This window comes from Sorex araneus, chromosome 4 (assembly GCF_027595985.1).
Source record: "Sorex araneus isolate mSorAra2 chromosome 4, mSorAra2.pri, whole genome shotgun sequence".
NCBI lineage: Eukaryota > Metazoa > Chordata > Mammalia > Eulipotyphla > Soricidae > Sorex > Sorex araneus.
Window position 1 is genome coordinate 222176762 of NC_073305.1, and position 21872 is coordinate 222198633.

General features: G+C 65.3%; 2 protein-coding genes across 4 annotated transcripts; one reads left to right on the forward strand and one right to left on the reverse strand.

The window, feature by feature from the left end:
• The first annotated feature begins 21 nt into the window (after positions 1 to 21).
• NME3 (NME/NM23 nucleoside diphosphate kinase 3) lies at positions 22 to 1087 on the forward strand. The gene is made up of 5 exons (XM_055135496.1): positions 22 to 219; positions 337 to 467; positions 552 to 653; positions 730 to 842; positions 920 to 1087. The coding sequence occupies exons 1-5, from the start codon at positions 174 to 176 to the stop codon at positions 1035 to 1037; spliced, it is 510 nt and encodes a 169-aa protein (XP_054991471.1). The 5' UTR covers positions 22 to 173; the 3' UTR covers positions 1038 to 1087.
• On the reverse strand, positions 1083 to 21057 carry MAPK8IP3 (mitogen-activated protein kinase 8 interacting protein 3). Of its 3 annotated transcripts, none has more exons than XM_055135420.1 (33): positions 20600 to 21057; positions 14580 to 14700; positions 14333 to 14403; positions 14124 to 14215; positions 13544 to 13567; positions 12929 to 12968; positions 11609 to 11855; positions 11429 to 11531; positions 11136 to 11254; positions 9276 to 9287; positions 8742 to 8759; positions 7814 to 7871; positions 7581 to 7733; positions 6848 to 6929; positions 6414 to 6544; positions 6281 to 6337; positions 6030 to 6197; positions 5684 to 5810; positions 5384 to 5479; positions 5155 to 5313; positions 4628 to 4793; positions 4050 to 4232; positions 3785 to 3974; positions 3576 to 3692; positions 3426 to 3506; positions 3285 to 3352; positions 3053 to 3201; positions 2813 to 2984; positions 2624 to 2737; positions 2506 to 2544; positions 2245 to 2427; positions 1999 to 2142; positions 1083 to 1917 (listed from the first exon to the last, which is right to left on the reverse strand). In XM_055135420.1, exons 1-33 carry the CDS (start codon positions 20924 to 20926, stop codon positions 1793 to 1795), a joined length of 3936 nt encoding a protein of 1311 aa, XP_054991395.1. In that variant the 5' UTR covers positions 20927 to 21057; the 3' UTR covers positions 1083 to 1792. The 3 variants fall into 3 exon arrangements, with proteins under 3 accessions (XP_054991395.1, XP_054991396.1, XP_012787218.1); XM_055135421.1 differs by having other exon boundaries at positions 2813 to 2981; positions 12929 to 12971; XM_012931764.2 differs by having other exon boundaries at positions 12929 to 12971.
• Between the last annotated feature and the right edge of the window lie 815 nt (positions 21058 to 21872).

Below are 21872 nucleotides of genomic sequence, written 5' to 3' on the forward strand. Positions count from 1 at the left end.
GTGTCTTCCCTGCGCGCGGGGGCTTGGGACGCTGTGGCCGGTGGGGGGCGGGCAGGACCGGCCGGGGTGGACGGAGGTCCTGGGTGCACGTGGGGGGGCGGGCCCCGCCCGCGCCGGCTCGGCCGCGGCCCCTTTAAGCGCAGGCCCCGCCCCACGGGCCCGGCGCCGCCATCATGATCTGCCTGGTGCTGGCGGTCTTCGCCAGCCTCTTCCCGGCGGGTGGGCGCGCGGGGGGCGCGGGGCGGGGGGCGGGGGCGCGCGGGGCGGGGCGGGGCGCGGGCGGGGCGGGCCGGCCGCCCCGGCCGCCCCGCTGACCGCGCTGACCCCGGCCCGCAGCCCGCAGCGGCGCGCACGAGCGCACCTTCGTGGCCGTGAAGCCCGACGGCGTGCAGCGGCGGCTGGTGGGCGAGGTGCTGCGGCGCTTCGAGCGGAAGGGCTTCCGGCTGGTGGCGCTCAAGCTGCTGCAGGTGGGCGCGGGGGGCGCGGCGCGGCCCTGGCCTCGGCCCGGCACGGCCCTGGCACCGATGCCCGCGCCTTCCCCTTCCTCGCAGGCGTCCGAGGAGCTGCTCCGCGAGCACTACGCCGAGCTGCGCGGGCGCCCCTTTTTCGGCCGCCTGGTCAAGTACATGGGCTCGGGCCCCATCGTGGCCATGGTCAGTGTCCGGGGCTCGGAGGGCGGGCGGCCGGCCGGCCGGCCCTGCCCGCGCTGACGCCCCCCGCCCCTCCCAGGTGTGGCAGGGGCTGGACGTCGTGCGGGCCTCCCGGGCGCTCATCGGGGCCACGGACCCGGCCGAGGCGCTGCCCGGCACCATCCGCGGGGACCTCTGCGTGGAGATCGGCAAGTAAGGCCGCTCGGCGGGAGGCGGGCGGACCCGGCCGGGCCGGGCCGGGCCCTGCTCAGCGACCCTCCCCCGCGCAGGAACGTGATCCACGGCAGTGACTCGGTGGAGAGTGCCCGGCGCGAGATCGCGCTCTGGTTCCGCAGCGACGAGCTGCAGTGCTGGGAGGACAGCGCCGGCCACTGGCTGTACGAGTAGGTGCGGGACCCCGCGTCCGAATAAAGCAGAGGCCTGAGGCCATGCTGGGAGACAGCGCCTGTGTGAGGACGTTTATTACATGGAGCAGACACAGGACACGTGCGGGCCAAAGCCTGAGGCCATCCCCCAGCCCCCCCAGCCCCAGGCAGCTTCCGACCCTTTGTGGACAGCAGGGCGTGGTGGACATCACAGTGGAGAGGGGGCAGCGGGTGAGGAGGCTGCAGCCGCCCAGATCTGTGCTTCTCTGGGGGAGGGTGGCATGGGGCAGGAGTAAGGCCTGGGGAGGGGTGGGGGGCTGCTGTCCCGGGACTCCCCTCAGAGCAGGCGGCCACCCTGCGCAGCCTCCAGCCCCAGGCACTTAGCAGCGTCTTGCGATGCGAGCTGGTCTCCTCAGGGGCCTCAGCCCCGCACGCCTTCCCGCACCTGAGGCTCCCGTCTTCCTGAGGCCCTGTCACCCCACCCTCGAGGCTTCCAGATCACCCCTGCCCTGCTGGGGGCCCTGCAGGCAGCGTGCTCAGCTGAAGGTGTGGGGCCAGGCCTGTACGCCTTCTGCCTGCCCCTGACCTGGAGGTCAGGCCCGGTGCCGGCCAGGAGGTGCTGGGGAAGGGTCCCCGAGGAGCCCCCCTACCGGCTGGGCCTCATGGCGGCTGTGCCCGGGAGCCAGCCCTAAGGTGAAAGCTGCAAGTTGAGAGGTTAGAAGGGGCAGCTGCAGGCGGGTCATATGTACACGCGGTGGTGGGCGGGTGGGCGACGCCTCACTCGGGGCTGTAGGTCACCTGCCACACAATGACGTGGCTGCGCTCAGCCTTGGACAGCACGGGCTTCACCTGGCCCACTGCCCCCGCGGCGCTGTCCTCCGTCTCGTCATCCTCCCCATCACCTGCAGGGGTGGTGGATGGGGTGTGGTCAGTCAGGGCAGGGGGAGCTGGCTGCTGGGGGGCGGGGGCTGCCGGCCACTCACCGATGCGGAAGTCGATGTAGCCTTCCCCGCCACTCAACACCAGCGCGTTCTTCATCCGCTGGCCCTCGGTGTCAGCCGCTGCCGGCCCTGGGCCCTCGGACGGGCTGTCTAGCACACTGCCGTTGAGGGTGGCCAGCACATTCCCTGTGGGAGCACTGGGCCTCAGGAGGCAGCCGGAGCCCCCAGAGGCTGCTGGAGGGCAGCAGGGGACAGCCCCGTGGCAATGGGGCGGCGCCCAGCCCTCACCTGGCACAGAGACAAAGAACTTTACGGCATCACGGTGTCCATGGAAACAGAGCTGGGCCTGGGCCATGGAGCAGTAGGGGATGAAGGTGCTGGCCGCCTTGTCGCCGCTGCTGTCGTCCCCGTACACGTGGATGACGCCCCCGGGCCGGGCGCCCTCTCCCGAGGTGGGAGAAGTCTTGTTGGCTGGAGACGGGGTGGGGACGGGGTTGAGAGGGAGGACGGGGAAGGCATCCCAGCAGGCAGGGGTGGCCACGGCCTTACCTCGGAGTCCTAAGAGCTGGCCGCGGTGCAGGACCACAGCTGGATGGGAGGAGCAGAAGGTGGCATCAGGCTGAGGACACCCAGCAGCCCCCTCCCCGCCCCCCACGAGGACACTCACTCTCTGTCAGCGGGATGGAGATGACCACGCCGTTGCCGGTGCCCACCCAGAGGCGGTTGCCAGCAATGAGCAGGGCTGTGATGCGCACGAAGGAGAAGCCCAGCTTGCCTGTGCCTGCGGGCGTGGGGGGTGAGCAGCTGAGCGGGCGCCCGGGCCTCCCGCCGCCCCCTTGGCCGGGGCCCCCCTCACCCAGCATCTTGCTGACGTAGGGCTCTATGTCCACATCCTGCAGGTGCTGGTGGGTGTGGGCGTGGTAGAGCCGCAGCGTCGAGTCCAGGCGGATGGACACCCACACCCCGTCTCCAATCCAGGCCAGCTGCCGCACCTGGCTCTCCCGCCGCGGGTGCGCGTCGAACGACTTCTGTGGGTGGCAGGGTCAGGTGCGGGTGGAGCGGACCCCGGGCCCGCCGCCCTTCCGCCCAGGCTCACCTCGATCTGCATGGTCTTGGGCTGGATGACGTGCACCTTGTTCTTGTAGCCGCACCACACGCGGTCGTGCACCACGGCCATGCAGCGGATGGAGTGGTGCGGGTGGCCCAGGTCCAGCAGGTGGTAGTTGCTCAGATCCCACTGGCCATCTGCAGGACCCATACTGCTCAGGCCTCTGACCGTTGGCAGCCAGGGCCCCCGCAGCGCCCGCCCGCCCCTCTGCTCCGCTCACCTTCCCCCCGGTGGAAGATGGCCAGAGTCCCGTCCGCCAGAGCCACCAGCACTCGCCCTTTCACATGCCTGCAAGAGGACACGTGAGGGGGTGGGCTGCCACTGGCCCGCCGACCCGCCCGCCCTCCTGGTACCCACGTACACCAGGCTCAGCACCGAGTCCTTCAGCTTGATGGAGTGCAGACACTTCTTCCAGTGGGCCACGGCCGAGTGCACGTACAGCCTGTGGAGAGAGCCGGTGGGCAGGCTGCTCCCTGGGACCCCCCACCAGGCCCACGGGGCCTCTACCTACCAGCCATTCTGGGCACCCAGCCACATGGTGGGCGCTGCGCTGCTGGCCCCCGCAGGATCCGAGCTGGGCTCCGGCTCCGGCTGCCCATCTCCTGCTTCTGCCTCAGGGGCATTCTCACTGTAGGGGGAACAGAGGCTCCGGGAAATCTGACCCACACTGCCCGCCTCTACCCATTGCCCCCTTTCTCGCTCCTGTCCCTCAGGACCCACCTGTCCAGCTGGGGGCCGGGGGCTGGGCTGGGCATGGGGTCTGTGAACACGTGCTCTGTGAGGGGCCCTGGCCGCACAGCGGCTGCCTCTGGCTCACTTGGTCCCGAGTCGGGCACCTCCGTGGCCTCCGTGGCCTCCTCCGCCGACTGAGAGGTGCTGACCTTCCCATTGGCCACAGTAGCCACCTCCCCTGTGGAGGACGAGGCCGTGGGCTCAGGGGAGGGACGAGGGACAGCAGAGGGGCTTCCCACCGCCCGGGACTCACCCTGGCCCTTGTCCAGCACGGGGGTGTCCCCTCGGGAGGAGCAGCTGCTGCGTGGTGCATTGCAGCGGGTGGCACAGCCCACAAGCGTGATGCCTGCCAGCACACCGTCGGCACCCGAGTCCTCGGGGTTCACGTCCCCGTCGAGAAAGATCTCCCCGGGAGGGTAATCGCCGTCGCTGGCCGCTGTGGGGAGTGGCCGGCAAGCAAGCTGAGGCTCCCAGCACGGCCCTCCCCCCAAACCCTGCTGTCACGAGCACCATGGAGGCCCTGGCTGCCAGTCTCTGCTGAGGGGACGGAGCACCGAGACTCATTTCCAGCAGAAACGCTCTGGTCACAGGAGGTGGCCCCGAGGGAGAGCGCACAGGGCCAGCTCTGGCGATGCCCCCACGCTGCCCCAGCTCCCTCCCTGCCCGGTGCCAGGTGCCTTGGGTCCTGTTTCATCTGCTAGGGGTTCTGGACACCCAGCCTGGGACTGACCCATCTACTAAACAGGAGTGTCCACTGGGGTCCCAGCACTGTTGAGAAGCAGGACGGCGCCCCCAGCCCCTGTCCACAGCCCACCCGCTGCGGCCCCTCACCAGGGATGCTGCAGACACAGAGCACGTGCGCATTGCACACGGTGAACTGATCCACCACCGTGCCCGGCTGGTTGGCGTCCACGATGACCACTTTGCTGGTGGTCAGGGTGCTGGTGAGCACCCACACACGGCTCGAGCTGGCATCCGCTTCTGGCAGCTCCTTTGCCTGGGGGGTCAGGAGACCATCAGCCAGTTTCAGCCTGGCCTGCAGCCATGCTGCCCCCCAAGCTCCAGGCTGGGAAGCCGAGAACTGACCGAGTTCCCACGGGGAAGCTCTGAGCCCAGGGCACAGCCCGAAGGCTGACCTGCCGCCCTCCCACGTGTGGGCCCTGCAGGCAGTGTTTTGACAAATCAGGAGCCTCAGATACTTGGTGGCCATCGAGGTAGCAGTGGGCAGGGCAGAGCCAGCCTGGGACTGTTGGGAGGAGACCAGAGTCCCACCTGCCCTGCCCCTGCCATTTCCGGGCAGATGGAGCCAGGTCGGCACTGGTGTGGCCGCACCCCTGGCCCCTGCTGGCCGCTCTAACCTTCTTCTTCTCAGGGGACGTGTGGGTACTCTTGGGTTCTCCTTCCATTTCCCGGTCGCAGGTCAGAGGGTCTCGGCCGGGCACAGGCTTAACCACACTCCCGGGGTCCTCCTCGCTGGGCTTCCACCCGCTCAGGTTGACGCCGGCCGCACACCACAGCTGAAGGAATGGGAGGTGCGCTGAGCCCTGGCTCTGCCACCCGCCTGGCTCTCCCGCCCCAGCGCCTCACCTTCATGGTGGGGTCCTTCTCCACCAGCGGGCGGCAGTACACGGGGACTGGCACGTTCTTCATCCGCGTGTCCTCCTGGCCCCCGTTGGGGCTCAGCTGCAACCACAAGGCAGAAACGCAGAGTTGGGGCAGCGTCAGGCTGCTGGTTCCTTTAGAGTCGGGGCAGGAGTGAGTCCTGTACCTGCTCCACGCTGCGACTAGGGAGGGGGGCACTCCAGCCCAGCAAGCCCCCCACTTTCTTTAATACCGCCTGCCCGGGTGAACTGGCCGGCAGGCCCCGCCCCTCTGCTGAGCGCCCACCTGCTTGTACTTGGCCGGCAGGCTCCAGCCGCAGGCCTGCAGCCGCCCGTCGTCATTGCGCACGTGCTCTCGCACCTGGCGGTACTGCTCTCGCTTCTGCTCCCGCCTGGCCGAGGATGTGCAGTCGCTGGGCAGGGAGACACTGCTCACCAGCGGCTCTGGCTGCTGCCCCTCCCCCCCGCCCCATCTTGCCCTGCCCCGTCGGCCCCTGGTCTCTGCTCTGCGAGGCTCCAGCAGGGGAGAGCATCTCCTGGCACCTGGCCCCTTGCACTCCCGCAGACACAGAACTCAGTCCTGGTTTCAAACCGGAGGCACAAGACTGCATCGGGGGGCAGGTCACACTCACTCATCAGGGAAGAACTCCAGGGGCCGGCTGCCAGGGATCTGGCACATGGCGTGGCCACGGCGCTGGCTGAATCCGGTTGTGGTCGGCGACTTGTAATGGATGTTCACTGATGGGTAGGAGCGCTTGGCTGGAGGGGGGCTGGAGGAGGAGCTGAAGAGGCGGCTGAAGCTGCCAGCAGAGGCCGGGAGGTGAGGGCAGGCCCTGAAGACCTCCTCGTGCCAGCCCCGGCCCCTGGCCAACCCCCCACTCACAACTGCCAGATGGTGGACTTCTTCTTCTCCTGGACAGAGGGGTGCTCCCGGGATGCCCTGTGGGCAGAGGGAACGGTGGGCTTCTTGTGGCCACCGCCCAGCTGGCCACACCCCACCCGACGAGAGCGCACACCTGATCATCTCTGTCCATCGCACGGCTTCCTGCAGCTCCATTAGCCGCTCCTTGTACTGGTTGCGCTCCATGAGCACCCGGGCCATCTCCACGCGTGTGAAGCGGCGCCGCTGGGCCATGGGGATCTTGTCCTGCAGGGGGCATGTACTGTCACTCGGCTAGGGGCAGCCGGGGCACATCTGCCGACCCCAGGGGCAGAGTGACGAAGGGTGCCGCCCTCCGGGGGCACAGGGGTGGGGCCTCCCTCAGAACATGCTGGCAGAGCAGGGCTGAGGTGGCCGAGGCCTCAGGGCCTTGTCCTCGGTGCTGTGACAGAGCTCGTGGCCGGGAGGGGTGCTCCCTGCGCTGCCTCGATGGGTAGGAAATGCCCCTGGTGAGAGGGGGCACATGCACACCGGGAGTCCAGCCCCCCTGCACGTGACGGTGACACTGACCAGCTCTGTGCAGAGTGGGCCGCTGACATCCTCCACCTCTTCCCTGGGCTCCCGGCGGGCGAGGATGGCCTCGGACTTGACTCTGAAGGAGTGGAAGGGACAAGGCAGGTGATGACACCTTGGCGCTGGCCTGGAGGCTGTGCCCACAGCTCTGCCCACATGCCCTGAAGACTCAGCCGCTGTCCTGGCAGCTCCAGTCAGGAGCTGCAGCCTATGCCAGGCATAGAGCATCCAGAGGCCAGGGAGAGTCAGAGGCGGTGCAAGGAGGAGGGCGCTGGCCTCGCACAAGGCCGACCCAGGCTCAATCCCCAGCATCCCGTATGGTCCCCCAAGCCCCCCAGGAGTGACCCCCTAAGCGGAGTTGAGAGTAGGCCCTAAGCACCACCAGGAGTGACTCCCAGCAAACAAACAGATGACCAGGGAGGGGCAGCCCCACACTGCCCCAGAAGCAGGTCTGGCTCCAGCGCCACAGACCTGGGCCTGGAACCAGGGAGAACGGGGGACTACAGGCCACAGGAAGGGCACAGTGCGGAGATGGGACCCAGGCCCCTGCAGTCTTCCTGCAGGCACCACCCGCATCTCTCCTGGGGTCCCAGGGAGGCACTGAAGCCCTGCCCATGTGTGGATTGGCCCGCCCCGTGCTCCACCCCTGGATAGGAGGGCCCACCCTGGCACCCCGCCCCCGGGTAGGCTCACCCAGCCCGCGCCCCGCCCCTGGAGCCCCGCCCCACACCTCCTCAGCTCCTCCTCCAGGTCCTTGATGCGGCTCTCCAGCCTGAGCTTGGCCTGGCGGGCGGCTTCCAGGTCCCCCTTCAGCACCTCCTGCTCCCCGGACAGCTGGTCCACCTTGGCGATGAGGTCATTCTTCACCACGTTCAGAGCATTCCTTTCAAAGAGCAGGCGAGCCGCGTGGGAAGGGGCGTCAGGAATCCCCAAGCCCTGGTCCCGGCGGTGGGAGGTCCTTACTTGGTCTCCAGGAGCTGGGAGTTCTCCAGCAGCAGGTTCCCCACTTCCTTGCCCATTCCTGAAAGCAAAGGTTTGCAGTGTGACTGTCCCGTGCCGCAGCATCCGTAGGTCAGCGATGAGTCCTGGGGTGCACGCCAGCTGCCTCTTGCAGGGCCCGGTCTTTTGGGGGCTCCCCCCAGCTCTGCGGTCAGGGAAGTCTCTGGGAGGGGGGCAAGCCTTGGGCCCCTTCTGCACCGCAGGGCTCACCCCGCATCCATCCTGGGCGGCCTGCTCTCTTGCCCCACATCTGCCCTGTCCCTGCCTGCTGGGCTATATGCACATTCTTTTTTGTTTTGGTTTTTCGGGCCAGGCTCAGCAGTGCTCAGGGCTTACTCCTGGAGGACCATCTGGGGCGACGGGGATAGAACCCGAGTCAGCCGCGGGCAAGGCAAAGGCTCTCCAGCTGTCCCAGGGCTCCAACCTCCAGGCACATTCCGAGGCCCAAACCCGGCACAGCTGCCCTGGGACTGGAGGTGGGCAGTTCTCTGTGGGGAGGGGCAGAGCCTAAAGCAAGGGGTGAGCGGGTGGTGGAGGAGGGAGTGACCCTAAGGACAAGGGCGGAAGGCCCAGGGCCAGTCCGCGCTCTGCACCCGGCCCCACGGGAGGACCATCACTGAGATGGTGCCCCGCAGTGCCAAGCCAAACCGCCCTGGGTGGTCTCGAACAGTACCGACTCCTCTTCGGTAGGCGCCTCGGACAGGGCCTGTCCAGCCGCTGGACAAGAGACGGCTGGACATCAGGCTGACCACACCCCAAGGCCCGGGCCCAGAGATCAGCAAGCCCTGCACCCATTGCTCCATCACAGATAAGGGTCCAAGCGGGCAGCAGGGGAGGCACGGTGGACACGAGCCAGCTCGGGACACGTAGGCAGGAGGGGCCGTGGCCTTACCAAAAAAGTCATCACGCACTGCGGGGCGTGCCGGTCCCGCGGGAGAGGGCGAGCAGCGAGCGGGAGGAGGAGAGAAAACGAGCGCGTTAGCGGGCGGCAGCGCGCTTCTGGCTCCTTCCTGCAGGCGCTGGGTGGGGGGGCGTGGTCAGGAGAGGGCGTGGCCGGGGCCAGGAGCGCCCCAGAGCTCCGCCCGGGAGGCCGAGAGCACGGAGCATGCACCTCACCAGGCCTCCACCGGCCGCCCGGTGGGAGAGCGGGGACAGGTCCCTGCTTGTGGGGAGAGGCCCAGGGCTGAGCGTGCAGGAGCCGTCCGATCTGTGGGCTCTCGCCCTCGGAGAAGACAGGGCTGGGCAGGGCAGGGTGGGGGCTGCTCGCAGAAGCACGTGCTGGGGTGGCCTGGGACACCGGGCAGCCAGGCGAACTCGGGCAGGGACAGGCCACGCGGCCAGTGGTGCTGGACAGCAGCGGGGGTGCCTAGGGTGCCACCTCTGCACCTGACTGCCCATCAAGGGTGGCGGGGACGGGGATACGCACCTGAGAACTCCCCTGGGTGCGTCCAGTGGGGCAGAGAGACAGGAAGGAAGCGACAAAGTCAATTGGTGACTGAAAGCAACAAGACAGGACATTCTTGGTAAGAGAAAGCCCAGCTGACGCTGCTCCCACAGGCCCAGGGAGGAGGGCGTGAGGCAGGCACGCCTCGGGGGCAGCGTTGGGAAGAGGGAAGGTGGGGGACTCTTGGCCAGAGCCCGATGCCAGCACTCCTGCTCCACTCGCATGGCCCGGGGTGGGGGTGGGGGCGCAGGCACTGCCGTGCGCAGGTGCGCGTGGTGAGTGCATGTGGGGAGGGGGGAGGTGTGTGTGGGGGTGAGGTGTGAGTGGTGTGTGTGTGTGGAGTGTGGGTTACTGTGGGGGTATGAGGTGTGAGTGTGGGGTGTGTGTGGCATGTGTGTATGGACTGTGGGGTGGTGTATGTGTATGCGTGGTGTGTGGTCTGTGTGTGTGTGTGTGCATGAGTTGGTGGTGGATGTGGTGCTGTGTGTGTGACTGTGGCCCACCTCAGGTGTGCTGCTGCGGGCAGGCCTCCCCAGGAGGGCCCAGGGCCAGCAGAGGTGGGCGCACACGAGGGAGTTTGTCTGTGCCCAGGCTGCGGCCGAAGGATGATTTCACACAGGAAGGAGATGGCATGAAAGCCACCCTGGAGGAAGCGGCCGAGCCTGACACTGGCCGCAGTGCTGGGACTGTCCCCCGCACCGCTCCCTGGCCCAGCTCACTGCACGGGCTCCCCCACGGCCACAGAACACTCCTGAAGAGCAAGACTGCCCCCCCATCTCTGCCCGCATGCCCACCCACCCCCACCCAGCGGAAGGGCCTCAGCGGGCGCCACACTCCCTCGCAACTGAGGGGACCCGGCGCACCTCAGCGTCCTGTCCCTTCTGAGCGCCCCAGGGCACTCCCCGCCACGTGACAGGCGCAGGGAGCAGGAGGGCGGACAGACAGGGCCGGCCCAGACCTGACTGGCCCGAAAGGCTGAGGGCTGAGGCTGGCGGTGGGCAAGGTGACCCGCGAGGCTCCCCCCCCACAGGGCTCTGTGCCCGTCTCGCCCGACGGTACCACTCGTGCCCACAACCAGGGCCCGGACACTCGTGATCCCTTACCCAGGGCTCACTCGGAAGCCTGGAGGCACAGAAGCGTGACACGACCCCGAGCCCCCCACGCTAGCCACACTCTTTTCCTTTCTTTTTGGCTCTAGGGCCACACCGGCAGGGGCCAGGGCTCGTCCCTGGGCGGCCAGGAGCAGGCGAGTACCACACCAGCCATACTCGCGCTCCGGTCTGTTTCTGATTTCTGCTGGGTGTGGCCCCAGATAAACAAACCCAAACTGCGGGGCCAGGCCTGGCTCGGATGCCGAAGTACTCCGCGTGCGGTGTGAGGGTGAGGGGCCCCGGCACCAGCTGCCTGCCCGGGTGAGAAAGGCCAGGAGTACGCTGGCACTGCTTGAGGTGGGGGGACTCGGCCTGGGCCGACCTCCGGCCGGAGTGCCCCGCCTCTCCCCCGACCCGCATGCAACAAGGGCCTGGATGGAGAATTCTGTCGTGTTTCTACTGTGATAAGTCTACATCATTTTCTTTCCAGGCGAGAACTGAGGAGAGGCATGTGGCAGTGTCACGGCACTGCGGGGTCATCCTGCCTACTTTGCAGGAGGGCCCAGGTCAGTGGTGACCAGGTGGCCAGCAGGAAGAGCCCAGCCCCAAGTCTGGAGACCCCACGTGCAGGGAGCCGACGGAGGAGAGCAGGACGGGGTGGGGTGGCTGTAAGGGCTTCTTCCTGGGGTGCCAGCAAACGCGCCTCAGCCGCCCGCTCTTGCCCTCCCCACCACAGGGCCAGGCCACTCACCCAGCAGGTCAGCCCCTTCGTCCACATCCCCGATGACCTCGGAGCCGGCAGTGGACAGCTCATGGTACAGGGAGTCAGTGTTGATGCCGAAGGCCTTGTTCACAATGCCCTGAGTGGGGCTGTGGACACAGTGGAGGTCACTGATGGGCATCAGTGCTGACCACTCCTTTCCCCAAGCTGCGGGTTGGTGCCCCTCTCTCCTGAGATGGACACAGCTCCGCGATGGACACGCCCCGAGCCGCGCCTGCACCTGCGGCCCAGGTGATGGACAGGCCCACAAGCCGCCCCCGCACCTGTTGCCCATGCGGTCCAGACGGGGCTCCCGGCCGGTGTCCAGCTCTGGGGTAGAGTCAGTGACATCTTGGACATCGGACCACTCATCACTGCTGCCCATGCCTGCGGGCAGAGGCGGGCTCAGCGCCTGCAGGCCCACCTTGCCCAGCCCCTGCCCTGCCCCCGCTGGCGGGCTGTACCTATGCTGACATGCCGCATCTCCTGTGTGACCTGCACCTCCATGTTGCGGCTGTGGCGCTTCTCCCGCGCCCGTGGGCCGTGCTGAGGGCCTGCCCCGAAGTCCTCCAGGGGCTGCAGGCTCTCATGGAGGGGCGTGGCGGCGGCCGAGGGCACGGACGACGTGGGGGTGTTAGACTTGGTGCCCGTGGTGCTGGGTGTGGCTGCGGCCGAGGACTGGCCCGACTCGGACATTTCATCATGTGGACACTAGGGCCGAACAGATGAGGCGTGCTGGGGACCCACGCTTGGGCCCTGAACACAGCGCCACTGGCCTGGGGTCTGTCCAGCTGTCACGGGCCATCATGTGTGGCCGAGCTCTGCCAGCCCCTCTGGGGTCTGAGGCAGTTCCTGCAGCCCCTGTGCTTCACTTTTGGGGCCCGGGCAGCGGAAGGACGGAGACCGCCCGCCTGCAGCGCCCGCCTCGACGAATAGTGGTGATGGCTAAGGTGGTCTCTCTAGGGCTGTGGCCACGTGGAGATGCCCTCCCCGCAGTCTGTCTCAGCCTGTCTGTCCACGCTGTGTCCATGGGTTCCCTGAGGGTCTGTGGCCCCCGAGCTCTCAGCCCGTCAGCTGGCCACCACATCCCCACGGACGCTGCCCTGGCCGCCACTTACCTACAGCAAACCTCTCAACCTCTAAACACCATGTGAGCAGACCGCCAAGTGCAAAGAACCCAAACTCTTAGCGCCATTCCTCACCATGAGGCCACACTGTGTGCTTACAACACTGAAAATACAGCACATACGACAACACAAAACAACACGAAGAAATTAGGAAAACTTAAAACTGAGAGCACCAAAAAAAAAAAAAGAAGAGGAGAACTTAAATATAACTATAACAACAACAACAAATCAAACAGACCCAAGAACTGAAACAAGAGAACAGTGTGTCAAGAGACAGAGAGAGCGAGAGAGGAAGAGGGCGAGGGAGAGAGAGAGTGAGCAAGAGTGACAGCGAGAGAGAGCAAGCGAGAAAGAGGGGGAAAGCGAGAAAGAGGGAGAGAGCTGGAGAGAGTGAAAGTGCTCGAGGGCGAGAGTGAGACACAGCCAGGATGTGGGCCGAGTGGCTCAGACGTGGTGGCACAGGCAGCAGGGCTGTGGGGGGCTGCTGTTTCGGGGAGCAGCAGGAGCTCAGAGCCCGGGGCGGAGTGGGCTGTGCGGGAGCTGCACTTAGGTCCCCCCTTCTCCGTCGGGGCCGTCTCACCTGCAGGGCGAGTTCCCGGAGCCGGACTATGAGGATCTGTCCCCGCCCCCACGGCAACTGCCCCGGGGTGCACGTACCATGCTGTCGGCCAGCGGCAGAGAGGTGGGGCGCTCCTTCCTGCTGAATGGGGACAGGGCAGCGGTGAGAGGTGGCTGGGACAGGGGAGTGTCCGCACTGACAGCCAGCCTTGTGGACCAAATCTGCCCGTCGCCGGCAAAGACCCTCACCCACTTCCTATCCCCTAGGCGTTCCCCTCAACCACGGAGGGGAGGGTGGTCTGTCCTGGACCTGGGGAGCCCCCAAGGGACCTGGCTGTGAGAGGCAGCAGGGCCAGGGGTGGGCAGAGTGCCCAGACCAGCACGGCCTCGGGCAGGAGTCCCAGAGGCTGTGGCTCGGCTCGGCGCGTCTCTGGGCAGCGTATCCCACCCCAGAGGGCCAAGGGCAGGGGCTGGCCCCCAGGCAGGCCTGCAGCAGGGGCAGAGGCGCCCTGGCCTCACTGCAGGGTGCATGGCTGCCACCCCTACCACAGGGTCTCTGACTGGCCCAGTCAGCACTGTGCTGGGGCTGGCGTCTGTCTCCGAGGGGCAGGAAACACACCTGGTGGACAGAGGAACCTCCAGATGCCGCCCCACTCCCCCACCCCTGGGGCCCAAGGCGGCAGGGTTGTGGATCGCGGCCCAGCGCGGCCTTACCTCTTCCTCCACGACTGGCGCGGGCTGTGCCGAGAGCCGGGTCAGCACGGGTGGCAAAGGCGTAGAATGAAGCAAGGAGATACTCGTCAGGCCCAGCAAGGCCCAGCCCACCCGTGCCAGAGCCCGGAGCAGAGACAGGCCCATCCACAGCAACACAAGAAGGAGCCTCCACACAGGAACACGCATGGGTGCATGCACACACAGACACACAGGCACACACACAGGTGCTTACACAGGCACATGCACAGGCACACACATGGGCCTGGGAGCCCCAGGCACGGCAGCACCTGAGCACTGGGTGGAGCCTCAGTGAGCCCCGTGGGCCTTGGGGGGACCCAAGAGAGGACGGACTGTAGCGACAACCCACACGCACGGAGAGACGCCCGGCGGCTGAGCTCCCTCTCCTCCTGCCCCTGCCCCGTGCCCAGGTCAGGACACAGCAGGGCTGCCCTCGCGGAGAGCGGGACACTCGGGAACTCTTGGGAACTGGCTCCCACACGTCCAAGCCCCGAGAGGAATTGGGAGGCCGTGGGCAGGCGCCATCAGACCCCCAGGAGGTGCCACCAGCTGAGGGCCCTACCTGCGGCCTGGCACACTGCTCTCAGCCTGGCTGCTGCCCCCGATCTGCTGCATCTTGGACCTCTCAATGTGCTCCACGTACGTCTGGATCATCTGTGAGGAGAGCCCGGCGAGGCGGCTCACGGACACGCCCCTGGGAGGCCCTGCCGGCTACAGGCCGCCCCTGCTTCTGTCCTGGGCACCGCAGAGCGAGCTGCCCCCGAGGCCCACCTCAGTGTGTCGCTGGTGAAGGGCGTTGTACTCCTTCTTCATTTCAGACTCGCGCTCCTCCAGCCGGGAAACTGGAAGGTGAGGCCAGGGGCTCAGGACGACGGGCTGCACCGCTCCAGGTGGGCGGCCAGCGAGGCCCAGCTCCTGGCCTACACCAGGGCACGAAGCAGGGAGGCCGCAGTCCCCAGTTCAGCCCAGAGCCCGTGCGGGCTGGTCAGGGTGGGCGCGGCCTCACGGCGCCACTTACTCTGGTCAGCAGAGTTCCGGGCCTTCAGCTCCAGCTGCCGCGTCTGGACCTCGAAGTGCTCCACCTGCTGCTGTAGCTCCTTCTTCTCCTGCTCCAGAGCATCTTCGAACTCGATGAACTTCTGCACGTGCAGAGACGGGGCAGCAGGTATCAGGGGCTGCAGCATGGCCGGCCATACAGCAGCTAGACCTTGGTAGGGCTCTGGCCTACTCGGGAAGCCTGGGAGTGCCGGGCTCTGCACTCAGCAACCAGCCCCAGTCCGGGCGTAGGAAGCAGCAGCCCGTGCTCGCTTGGCCCCCTTTGGCAGTGCTCAGGGCTCCTTCCTGGCAGTGCATGAGGGACCACAGGGGTTCTGGAGACTGAGCCCTGGTCAGACGTGAGCAAACGCCCCACCCACGGAACTATCTCTCTGGCCCACATGCAGATTTCTGAACAAAACTTTCACTCCTGAGTGGAAAGAGAGCATGTTTTGAAATGGAAGGAGCTCTTAGAAGACCCTGGAGCAGCTGTAGTTCCCAGAACGTGGCAGAGTGGTGGAGCAAGGTACAGGTGAGGCCCTCGGCTCACGTGCAGGTCACAGGTGCACAACCTGAGTGTGTGTGAGGCTATGGGTGCATGCCCTGGACTGTGTGTGTGTGATGTTACAGACATACCCCAAGGAGAGTGTGTGCGCGCGCGCGCGTGTGTGTGTGTGTGTGTATGTGTGTGTGTGTGTGTGAGAGAGAGAGAAAGAGAGAGAGAGAGAGAGGTGACAGGTGCATGCCCTGGAGAGTGTGTGAGGTTACAGGTGCACACCCTTGAGTGTGTGAGAAGTGACAGGTGTGCGTCCTGGAGTGTGTGTGTGGCGAGGTCGAGGTGTGCACATTTGAGTGTGTGTGTGTGTGTAAGTCATAGGTGAGCACCCTGGAGTGTATAAGTCTGTGTGTGTGTGTGTGTGTGTGTGTGTTTGAGGTGACAGGTGCACACCCTGGAGTGTGTCTGTATGTGTGTGTGTGTGTGTGTGTGAGGTAACAGGTGCGCACCCTGGAGTGTGTGAGAAGTGACAGGTGTGCGCCCTGGAGCGTGTGTATATGTGTGTGAGGTTGAGGTGTGCACATTTTGAGTGTGTGTGTGTGAAGTCATAGGTGCACACCCTGGAGTGTATGAGTCTGTGTGTATGTGTGTGTGTGTGTGTGAATGAGGTGACAGGTACGAGCCCTAGAGTGTGTGTGTATGTGTGTGTGAGGTGACAGGTGTGCACCCTGGAGTGTGTGTGTGTGAGGTTCAGGTGTGCACATTTGAGTGCGTGTGTGTGTGTGTGAAGTCGTAGGAGCACACCCTGGAGTGTATGAGTCTGTGTGTGTGTGTGTGTGTGTGTGTGTGTGAGGTGACAGGTGCGCGTCCTGGAGAGTGTGTGTGTGTGTGTGTGTGTGTGTGTGTGAGGTGACAGGTACTCACCCTGGTGTGTGTGTGAGATGACAGTTTGTGCCCTGGAGTATGTGTGTGTGTGTGAGGTCACAGGTCGCGCCCTGAAGTGTGAGTGCGCATTCACAGGTGTATCCTGTCACCAGCCCTGGGCCTGGGCTTCCTCCTCCCCTTCGGAACATCATGTCCCAGAGCGGTGGCCGTGGCTTCTGCCTGGCGTGTGTGTACATTGCCATGCAGTGTCTGCCATGCTGGCTCACCCACTGGCCTCAGCAGCAGAGGGCTGGCCCGTGTTCGTCCCCAAGCATCTCACTCGCCCTGGTTCTAGGTCTGGGGAGGTCTCTACACTGAGGGACAGCTGTGCCATCCCCTCCCTCACTGCACAGATGGCCCCTTCTGGTGCTTGTTTCCAGTGATGCTGCAGTGGCTTTTTTTCTTCAGGTCTGGGGCGACACCTGTGGTTCTCAGGGCCTGCTCCTGGCTCTGCACTGAAGAGACTCAAAAAGCAGAAGTGTGTGTGTGTGTGTGTGTGTGTGTGTGTGTGTGTGTGCGCGCGCGCGCGCATGTGCGCGTGTGTGCACACATTCATGCAAATACACTTGACAGGCCGTGCACATCTCTGTATGATGCCCATCAATGACTAGGTAATGCCGTAGGAACAAGTCATTCAAATACCTACACTGAGCACAGTCCGAACATGCACACTGGCATGTGCCCACAGTCCAGCTAGTTCAGGGAGGGCAGCAGCGGCTCACACTCACCCTGCTCACCCCCCACTCGTCCTCAGGAACCACTCCAACCGAATGGTCCTGTCGTCAGAAGCTTTCCTGGGGACACAGACCCAGCCCCGGGCACCAGTCGCCCATGGCCCTGGCAGCAGAAGTGTGGGAGTGGTAGGGGAGCATGGAGAGGGGAGGCCGGGAGGTGCAGCCCCCCCACCCCAGGAGTCCCTGCTGAAGGCACCGGACACTGCCGCAGCCTGCCTGGCCTGACAAACTTGTGGAGAGGCTGGTCCCAGCCCCTCAGCCACGCCCCATGCTATGGGATCCATGGCCCGCGGCGATTCTAAAACATGCCGCAGGGTCTGCAGTGACAGAAGCCTGAGAGGGACAGGCTGAGGTCCCACAGGGTGGATGGACAGAGGTCGGGCAGCCTCTGCCACTGCCCGTCATTTTCAGAGAGCTCAAAGGCTCTCGTGACAGCAGGGACTCTGGAAGTCCCTGCCCATACCTGTCCCCAGCCCCAGCAGGGAAGTTCGTTTGTGCTCTGCGGGACCCTGCTGGCTCTGGGGACTCGGACGGACACCTCAGATTCACAGGCAGAGGTACCAGGAGAGCCGGCGCTGGGCCTGTCTCACGAAGAACGTTACCACGCAGCAGGGAAATCTCGGGAAGAGGCTCGGCTCAGGCTCCCGGAAGCCAGGAGGGTGCCTGCCCGCCCCCCCACCAGGCAGGATCAAGTTGCATAACCAGGAACGGGGCTGCTGTGGGCAGCGCTGGCTCTGGGTGTGGCATGGCTGAGGCCTGCAGGCGCTGCTGTGCCTCCTGCAGCATCCCCCCGGTTCCAGAGGGCATTTAGTGGTCAGCAAGCTACAGCTGGTCAGCAAGGCTCCCTGAGCAAAGGCCCGGTCCCAACCTTCGGCTTTCCAGGAGGGAAAAAAAGCTGGGTTGGTAAGAGAACACGAACGTTGGCAAAACCTGCAGGACTTTCAGAAGCCATGACAGATCCACCTTGCTCTGGCCGCTTCTTGGCCAATCCTGTGTGCCAGAGACCCAAAATGCCCTGGGCCTTCCGGGGTGGCCGTGGGCCTGCCTCTCCGGTCGAGTGTCGTGTACCCCTACTACCTGTGCAGGCGCACGGTCACTGCCCTCAAGCAGAGTGGGTCAGGGCCTCTGCCGGGCTCGGAGAGCCCAGGGGCCGAATGCTCAGCTCATGGTCTAAGCAGGCACGTGCGTGTGCCAGCCATGTGCCCGTATTCTCAGTCTGTCCCCTGGCCCAGACTGAAGGAGGGGCTTTTCCACGAAACCCGGTGGGGCTTGCTGCGCTGTAGGGCACGACAGGCTCAGCACCAGCCCTTCTCTCTCCACGAGTCTTGCGAGAACTCGCTAGATGCCTGCCTCCAGCCTCCACGTTGGCCGGCCAAGCACCTGGCAGTATCTGTCTGTTCTTATGTAAGCAGCAGGGTCTCCAGGGGGCTCCTTGCAAACCAGGGGCACGTCCCTGCTCCCAGTGGACCAGGACACTACCACCCAGAAGCCTCTGTGCTAGGGCTGGAGCTCCAGGTGTACCCTCTCACTCTGGCCTGGGGCGGGGGCAGAGCCCAGCACGGCCCACACTGGCCAGCCTGCAGCTGTACCTCTGCCACCCACTCCAGTCATGCCACGGGAGGAAGGGCCGGGCCAGCCAATAGGGCGGCCTATGCAGCCCGTGCCCAGCTCCAGCAGGCCTCCTCCACTGGTGCTTGGCACTTTGCCTTGCGCCAACACCTTGAGCTGAGCTCTGAGTGGGTAGTACAACCCCCAGCAGCAGTCACTGCCAATCTCGAGACCACCCGAGAGAATAAACCTGCAGCGAGGGTGACCGAGGCACGAGCATTTAATCAACGTGCCACATCAAAACTGGGTACAAAGCACTTGGCAAAAGCCACACCCCACAGCGACCTTCTGCCTCCCAGGGACGGCCAGGTCCATGCTGAGCCTGATGGACTGAGGTTTTCAGCTCCGCTGGACACAGCACAGTGCCCAGAGTGCCCACGTCGGGCTGAGCCATCGTCATCTGGCTGAGGGCACCAGACTCAGAGTAGGGGTGTGTGTGAAGAGGAAGGCAGGCCCCACACTACATGTTCCATGCACATGCTCCTGACCCTGCACACACATGCTCATGACCCTGCATATGTCACTTCACACACACACCTTGTACATGTACCTCCTGGCTGCACACACATACTCCCAAACCCGCATATGCATGCTCCTGATCCCACGCACGCACCTCCCAACCCCGCACATGTAGGCTTGTAACTCCACACACACCTCACACACGCACCTCTTAACCCCATACTCATGACCCTGCACACACACTCGTGATCCCGCACATGCACACTCCGACCCTGCACACACATGACCTTGGGCATGCATGCTCATGACCCTGCACACGTACCTCGCGACCTCATACATACCCCATGCTAGCAACCTCAAATATGCATGCTCCTGACCCCACACACGCACCTCTCACATGCACACTAGCAACCCCCAAACACTCATGCTTCTGACCTTACACATGCACCTTGCACTACGCACATTCGTGAACCTGTACATGCACATTTGTGACCTTGCACACACCCGTGACCCTGCACACACACACTCGTGAAAACCTGCACATGCACACTTGTGAACCTGCACACACACTTGTGACTCTGCACACGCATGCTCGTGAACCTGCACACACACACGTGACTCCGCACATGCACGATTGTGAACCTGCACAAGCACACCATGATCCCGCACATGCACGCTCATGAACCTGCACACACATCACGACCCTGCCCACACACGCTTGTGAACCTGCACATGCACACCATGACCCTGCACACGCATGCTTGTGAACCTGCACACACACTCGTGACCCCGCACACACATGCTTGTGAACCTGCACAAGCACACCATGACCCTGCACACGCATGCTCGTGAACCTGCACATGCACACCATGACCCTGCACACACGCTTGTGAACCTGCACACACACTCGTGACCCTGCACACACATGCTTGTGAACCTGCACAAGCACACCATGACCCTGCACACTCATGCTCGTGAACCTGCACACACACATCATGACTCCGTACACACATGCTTGTGAACCTGCACACACACTCGTGACCCTGCATATGCACGCTTGTGAAACTGCTCAAGCATACCATGACCCTGCACACGCACGCTTGTGACCTTGCACAAACACTTGTGACCCCACATACATATGCTCGTGACCTTGCAGATACACACTCGTGACCCCACGCAATCACACTCGTGACCCTGCGCACAAACACTCATGACCCCGGACACGCATGCCTGTGACCCCAGCTTCCAGGGCAGGGCTCTGGCAGCGGCACCCACAGGGCAACCCCAGCCTCTCCAAGGCTTCTTCCAAGACAGCAGCCCAGCCACAACCATCACTCCAAACAGCCCATCTCTGCAGCCCTGCAGTGGGGGGGCGGGCATCGTCCACCCGCACCCCATTCGGGTCGTGACCTTCAAAACTCCGCTGGGGGGACAGGTCCCGCGCGCATATCCCCCGCCGCGACCGTGCCCAGAAGGCTGGGTACCTTCTGGGCACCAACGGACCAGAGGTAGGACCTGGGGTTGGGTTGGTGGTTCGGGAAACACAAAAGCAGAAACAACAGGGTCAGCGAGGGGGCTGACCAGATGGGGATCGACCACTGAGAAAGGACGCGGGGCACATTGGGAGGGGCGGCAGGCAGGGCCCCAGCTCGGGCAGGGCGGGCTCAGGGGACACCGCGTGGGGGGGGGACCCGGGCGAGGCGCAGGGCGGGGCGCGGGTGGACACGGGCACGGGGCCGCGGGGTGGACACGGACGCGGGGCCCGGCCGGGCGCGGCCTCACCTCCTCGGCCTGCTTGCGCAGCGCCTTCTCGCGCTCGTACTGGGTGAGCAGCTGCTCGTTGTCCTCGCGCAGCAGCTCCAGCTCCACCTCGTGCTCCTGGTTCTCGCTCAGCACCGAGTCCAGGTTCTCCAGCACGTTGACCACGAGCGGCATGAGCTCCTTGACCACCTCCTCGTCGTAGCAGTGGATGAGGCGCTCGAACTCGCGGTAGATGGAGCCCGCCAGGCCCGACACCCGCTCGGACATCACGGAGCCCGAGCAGTAGTCATCCTGGTACACAACCACGCCGCCGCCCTCGTCCATCTGGATCTCCATCATGGTCGCCATCGCCGGCGCGGCTCCGCGAGGCCGGCTCGCCCGGCCCGACCCGCTCCCACCCGCTCCGACGTCCGCAGGCCCCGGCCCGCCGCCGCTGTCGCCTCGGGGCTGCTCCGCCGCCGCCGCCGCCGCGCCTGTCACTCAGCAGACGGAAGTCCCGCCCACCGCTACTGTCGCCTCGGGGCTGCTCGCCGCCACACCCGCCACTCATCGGCCGGAAGTCCCACCCGCCGCCGCTATCGCCTCGGGACTGCTCCGCCGGCGCAGCCGCGCCCGTCAGCAGCGGCCGGAAGTCCCGCCTGCCAATGTCGCTGACGCCTCGGGGCTGCTCCGCCGCCGCCGCGGCCGACGGGGCGGGGTCCGCTGGGAGGGGCGCGGGGCGTGTTTACCCGGCCCGTCCTGCGCTGTCCAGCGGCGACGGCGCGTGCGGCCGCGGGGTCCCGAGTGAGCGCCCTCGGCCCGACCGGCCCGGTTCCCGCCCTACTCGGGCTCCCCGTTTGCCCCTGCAGCAAACATTTCAAAATTCTTTTTCAATTGAAGGTGAGAACGTAGCAGTGCCGCCATCACGAGAAAATGCGGCTGCTCCCCCAGGGGCCCTCGGAACTCTAGAAAGTTCCCTGCAGGTGTGGTGACCTGCCCGCGCGCCGGGCGCCGGACGCAGGACGTGCTCGGCCAACCTGAGGCCGGCCTCACCTGCCCGCGGGGCGGGCGCTGGGACTCACGCCGGCCCAGTGCGGTGCCTTTCCCAGACGAGGTGCCAGGCGCCCAGCGCGCGCTGCAGGCCTTGCCTCCAGTTCTCTGGGGAAACGAGGAGCCAGCCTAAGAACCACGACTGAACTTCGAGACTGAAGACATCAAAGGCACGTTCTCACCCCTACTTAAACCATCTGGTTTCCAAACCCAAAGCCCGTAACCTCCGGGATTCCTTAGGTCAGAAGCCCCTGCTGCCCCAGAG